We start from the raw sequence: 6,032 nt of genomic DNA, 5'->3' as shown, positions 1-6,032 counted from the left end.
GTCTGGTTACCATACACTAAAAAAAATCCACGACGACTTAGGTCTGACACCTGTACTGCGTATATGTTAACTGAGGGTGATTTGGAGCCAAATTCTTTTCTATCTGACTATATTAAATCAGTTGCTGTCACGTGACCACATATTAAAGGGAAATTCCCATTTAAAGGCCTCTCCCTTTTTATTTCACTATTCTAATTTTTGTGACGGGCTTGTTTCTTACGTTAAGGAGGTTGCATGTACTGTATACACCACAGTTTCGGTTTTGCTTTAATTTTCAGAAATGTATGGTCTTCATAATGCGTAGCTGAGGGGGGGGGGGGGGGAGTTTGGCGGGGGGGGGGGGGGGGAGTCGTGGTAAGGGGTATCACCCCCCCCCCATGACTGCCCTTTTCCATTCAAATGCCCTTTTCACCATCGCTCCCCCACAATATTTTTTAAAGAGTGGCTTTTTTTTTAAAGATTCCCTTTTGTTTGTGAACCAGTGCCCTTTTTAAAAGTAAGTGGATAAATTGCGCCCCCCCCCCCATTGACAGATGGTACCAGCGGATGTGCAAGTGCCCTTTTCAAAAAATTGTAGCCCCCCCCCCCCAATCAAAATGACCGTGCTACGCCCCTGGTCTTTCGTGTTATAAAGCAAGCAACACTGTGTTGTCATTGATGCTGGACATGCTGGAAAAACCATTGAGGAAGGAATTTTCCAACGATGGTCGGCTTACCATCGCTGGAAATTAATACAAAATATCCACTTTTCTTGAAAATGACTAGCACAAAAGGTTTCATGATTTTCACAGGATGCTTGAGACTCGTATTATTCCTTATACAGTCAAGTTTGTTCATAAACATGTAATATGGTATTTTTCGGTTTGCAAAATGTTGTACATGATGCAGGCATCTATTTGAAATAAGAAATAACAGCAAATCCATATGCTATGGGATGGACACTTATTTCCCCCGTCAGTCTCCGCCCTACATTTCCCCGTCGCATCCAGGCCACTTATAGAAGGACCATTGCAAAAATGTATTAAGAGCCCACATAGATTAGGCCAAAAAAAATTCTCCGGTTTCTGGTATACGCGCGCGTCGCCGTAGCCATGCGCGTCGGCAAAATGAAAAAGGGTTTTTTTCAATGAAAGATGATGTCTCAAAACCGCCAAACTCACTGGTTTGACTGGAATCCTGCTGCTGCACAATTTTAACGTGTTTTTAGATTGGGTTATGGTCGAGAATAAGCTTTATGTGGCCTCTCTGTACTCCCATATATTTGCACTAAGTTTAGTCGGGCACCATTTGCAGTCATCAGCCAACATTTGAAGCAAAAAAATCAGGTAAAAAAAAAAAAAAGCCGCACCACTTTTGGGGCAAGCTCCATACCAGAAACCGGAGACTTTTTTTGGCCTTAGTGCACATATTAAGTCAGTACGTACGTCGTATTATCAACTAAACCTTGTAAAGGCGAACAGGAGTGGGCGCCTGTACCAGCTTTAATTTTCTTTGTACGGGGGCTCATGCAGTATAACAAGGTGCCTGGAAAGCTTTAAAAAGTGCCTCAGTCGAACTATCACAACTTCTGATTTTGTTCGTCAGAAAAAATGTATTCTCCTGCATGAAAAAGCCTTTTGAATTCCTGTAAAATCCTGGTAACAAGAGGATACAATTTAACTCACTGTTAATAAGAAAATCAGGAATGGGTCGGGTAAGGCGGTATTGATTGGCGATATTGAACGGATTGGCTATGGCAGAGTAGGTTACCCATGCATCGGCTTGAATTGCACCATGTGATTTGGTCAATCAAATTTCCCACTTCATGACAGCCAGACGGTGCTCATTAAACTATTCAATATCGAGCACTTTTATAAAACCATGATAATGATACTGTCGTATATTAAACTAAGTCTAAACGAATCAGAATAGCCACTGCATTAAAACACACGATGTTTATAACAACACTCTATTAGCTCAAACTACAAAACAACACAGCTTGTTTCAATGAATTTTACACAATGATGAAGTTTAATATTTTACATGAATAAATTAATAAGACTAAGACTATACATTTTGTATATATTTTACTATACTATATCATATTGTTTCAAAAACCTTTCCAAGAAACTAATATTAACGAAACAATATTCTATTGTCGTTGATGGATGGGTTTCCTTGCACAAAAATTATTCAATAAACAAGTAGCATTCCCTATATCTTGCGGGCTCTGAAAGTCAGTTATTAAATGTTGTATTATGTAGTCTTCGATTTAGATGTTGTCCGAGGATTTTACTTTTTCTGGATACACGGCGGACCTTCTTTGAGAAATACTCAAAGGCCCACCGCTATAGGAATTATCAGCCAACGCCGACCCGACATCACTAACTGATGAGGGCCCGATTTCCGCGTGCCCACTGGAGCTGCGCACACCAAGAACGCTCAAATCTCGGATGAAACGTGCCGCGTATAGCTTTGGCAGGTAGACACAGCCTAGTGTCAGATAAGCATTGAGAAGTACAACCAAACTCAGGGTAGCTTTTATTGTCTCTACTCCTACGGCAGTAGTGTACACCAAGGCTGCTGCTGAGCCCAAGAGAAGTGTTGAGTAGACGCTGGCGGCGATGAACTTGGACTCATTGTAGTTACTTGGTACCTTACGGGTCTTGAAGGCGTAGTAGCAGCAAGCGAGGACTAAGAGGAGGTTGTAGATGCACGATGCAAAGAAACCGGAGCGAAAGAGGCAGTAAATCTCCACAAGTTTCTCCTGTGTTGATGGTTGGATCATCGTGGGTACAGATGGGTAGAAAATGACCGTCACAATGACGATGAGTACCTTTATAAAGATACAGATTTAGTAAATATAACTCAGTAAATGCATTTTCCGTCATTTCTTAAACCGAGGGGACTTAAAACCCCAAAAAAGTCTCCGGTTTCTGGTATGGAGCTTGCCCAAAAAGTGGTGCGGCGACGCGGCTTTTTTTTTTTTTACCCGACTTTTTTGCTTCAAATGTCGGCTGATGACTGCAAATGGTGCCCGACTAAACTTAGTACAAATAGGCCTATATGGGATTGGGAGTCCAGAGAGGCCACATAAAGCTTATTCTCGACCATAACTCCATCTAAAAAACACGTTAAAAATGTGCAGCAGCAGGATTCCAGTCAAACCAGTGAGTTTGGCGATTTTGAGACATCATCTTTCATTGAAAAAAAAAACCTTTTTCATTTTGCCGACGCGCATGGCTACAGCGACGCGCGCGCATACCAGAAACCGGAGACTTTTTTTTTTGGCCTAAGAGAGACATTCTATGTTTTTGTTAATAAAACTCGCAAAACACTGCATGCATTTCGATAATAAGAAAACACACAAGAAAAGGACTAGGACTCGACATTTTGCATGTGTTGCTATCGGTGACATGCTGTTATATAGGGGATGGGTCAAGTGGTATGTGTGAAGTGAAGAAGGCGATGAATTGAAACGATTAGACATTAAAAAGAGACAAAATAATCAAGTCTTACTTGTACAGCTGTGAAAACCGATACCAAGAATAGCTGTTGCCGTGGAGATACCAACTTGGGTCGTTTTTTTGATTTCTTAGCTCCTTTGAAGATACGATGGATGCGATTCACCTTGAGTAGCGTAGGAGCGTATGTCAGCGTGAGGCAGAGGGCAATCATGGCGTCAGATAAGGCGCAAGAGAATTCGGTTGGAATGATCAGGATAGGAATAACAGTCAAGCAGGATAGTAAGAGACCTAGGAGGTTGGCACTACTTAGTTCTCGTCCCGTTGCTTTGATCAATAGATGATGACGGTAATAAATCAGTCCCGTACCAGTGCAAGATGTAAGAACCACACCGAGACCAGTAAAAGCAAGTATGGAGCAAGTCAAAGCACTTTGCCATTCAGTGGATAAAGGTGCGATTCTCTCGCAGCGAGTGTAGTTGACATTCGGCCAAAAAAAGTTTACACACGGACGACACTCTGTGTCATTGACTACGATAGTGTTGATCGGACAACGTTGGCATCCATAACAGCATTTGGTGACAAGTGGGACTGAGATGTACCCTGGGAGACATGTCTCACGACAAACAGATATTGGTGGTGATGTGTGACCTTCAGGCCAAGGGAGGTCATCCAAAGTCATGTCTAGATGGTTGTTGTTCTCAGAACGTGAATCCCAAAATCCAATGTTAACTTCTCGATGAGAGCCGTTAAGGTACTGAAGCATTGTCAGGTCATATTTGGCACCAGGGTGTCCATGGACGTCGAATGTAAAGAGCCCATCAACACCTTGAAAGCTTGTATTCTTCAGATATGATATGAGCAATGGACCACTCATCTCCTTAATCAGACAGTTCACATTGCCATTACATATCTGGTTCAAGACTTTGTCTAGAGCTGAAGCATATAAACTGACAGCATCAACTACATAATGATCATTGCAATAACCGTCATAACAGTACAGGGGACACTGTGTTATGTTTTGACACTTTGGGTTTGTCGATACTTGATAATTTTGCAACCATTCGAACCACGGGCTCACCGGCATTCCCTCCATTTGAACAGTTTGGATGTGTTCCCTGAATCCGGGAACCTCTTTGTAGTAAGAGCGAATACCAACACTACCTCTCGTAACGTTTGCAACACCATAATAATTCAAGTAGCTCACGAAAGAATCACCAGAAACTATTATTAGTCCTGGATGATCAGGAATCGTCTTCATCAAGGATTGAAGAACTTCGATACCACTTTTTGCTGGATGGACGAAGAAAATGACGACTTTAGCTTTCTGGAATATCAGGATCTTCTCCATAACAATGTCAATATCTCGTTTTTCGACCGTCTCGGGAAGTGGAACCGAAAAAGCTAAGCATATGTTGTGAGTATCGGCCAGTTTTTCGATTTCTTGAGCGCCATGAATCCCGTAAGTGTTTCTTGAGTAAACAAGTCCAACATACGACCATTTGAATCTGAGTAAAACATCAACAATAGCCGCAGCTTGGTGGGAGCCTGGTGGCCAGGTTCGCAGAAAGTAAGGAAACCGAGTTTTATCGCTGAGCTCCATACTGGATCCAGCGTAAGAAACAACGGGAATCTTGTGCACGGTTGTTGTGATAGCAGTCGCTACACTAGTGACACTGGTGCCTGGTCCTACAAACCCAACAAACTTGCTGTTTTCTTCATCATGTGTAGTAACTCCATCTACACCAGCCATAGACAAAGCATTCGTGATCACAATGGATTCATCGTCACAGTATGGTCTAATGTCAAATCCAAGGGTTACATTCGGAAGTACATCTGAACGAGAATTTATCTGCTCGATGGCGTAAACCATCAACTCTGTTTTGTACACTGTACTCCAACCAAGATAAGCACAAGTCGGCCTAGAAATTCTGTAAACGGGAAACAGCCCACCGATGATAAAATGTCCGTCTCTCTTGTATTTGATTTTGGCGCGAGATGGAATATCACCGAAAACCACCAAAGCAGAAAACAGCACCACAGACACCTTGAGAAACCCCATCTCTGCGGAAAGCAACTCTGAACACGTATATAGAGGAACTAGAGGGTATGTTTCCCAACCTAACCAGGCATCGTTTTGTGATGAAGCGAGTGGGCGGATGATACCACTTTTCCCATCACAGGAAATGCCCCCGTTAATAATAAACAAAGTAAATGCGCCACTCTGAGTTGCCATCGATACAAATTAAATTTCCATGCAAATGGTCTATGTCTCCATTGAGCGGACCATCCATTTTCGTATCCTCTGCTGTATTTTTTTTTCAAATTTCAGACACTTTTGTTAAACATTTTCCTTGCTCCATGGTTAAACTGACCTCTTTCCCAACCCCTGCATTCATGATCGCTGCTTACTTTCCAGATTTATTTAGCCATTGTGGGTAACATCGAGAGGCTGTGAGGAGATTGAAAGTGCAATTAATTACCAGAAATCAACTGAAGCGTGTTTACGCTTTAAGTGTACGTGCGCGTACTTGATCAGTAGGGTACATACAAAAGTCAATTACATGAAGTTCGTTCGTGTTTTTCCTT

At 42.2% G+C, this 6,032-nt stretch overlaps 1 protein-coding gene across 1 annotated transcript; it reads right to left on the bottom strand.

The window, feature by feature from the left end:
- Window positions 1-1,805: 1,805 nt before the first annotated feature.
- LOC119720082 (metabotropic glutamate receptor 1-like) lies at window positions 1,806-5,203 on the bottom strand. The gene is made up of 2 exons (XM_038189609.1): window positions 3,499-5,203; window positions 1,806-2,815 (listed from the first exon to the last, which is right to left on the bottom strand). Exons 1-2 carry the CDS (start codon window positions 5,194-5,196, stop codon window positions 2,252-2,254), a joined length of 2,262 nt encoding a protein of 753 aa, XP_038045537.1. The 5' UTR covers window positions 5,197-5,203; the 3' UTR covers window positions 1,806-2,251.
- Window positions 5,204-6,032: the final 829 nt, after the last annotated feature.

This window comes from Patiria miniata, unplaced genomic scaffold (assembly GCF_015706575.1).
Source record: "Patiria miniata isolate m_02_andy unplaced genomic scaffold, ASM1570657v1 HiC_scaffold_9, whole genome shotgun sequence".
Lineage (NCBI taxonomy): Eukaryota > Metazoa > Echinodermata > Asteroidea > Valvatida > Asterinidae > Patiria > Patiria miniata.
Note: the sequence above shows the minus strand (reverse complement) of the source record. Positions and strands in the feature narration are given on the sequence as shown.

Excerpts from the sequence above, each read along its gene's own strand:
- LOC119720082 (XM_038189609.1), bottom strand. The coding sequence starts at position 5,196 with ATGGCTGGTGTAGATGGAGTTACTACACATGATGAAGAAAACAGCAAG. Across the intron at positions 2,816-3,498 it reads CGGTTTTCACAGCTGTACAA|GTACTCATCGTCATTGTGAC; the intron begins GTAAGACTTGAT and ends ATCTTTATAAAG.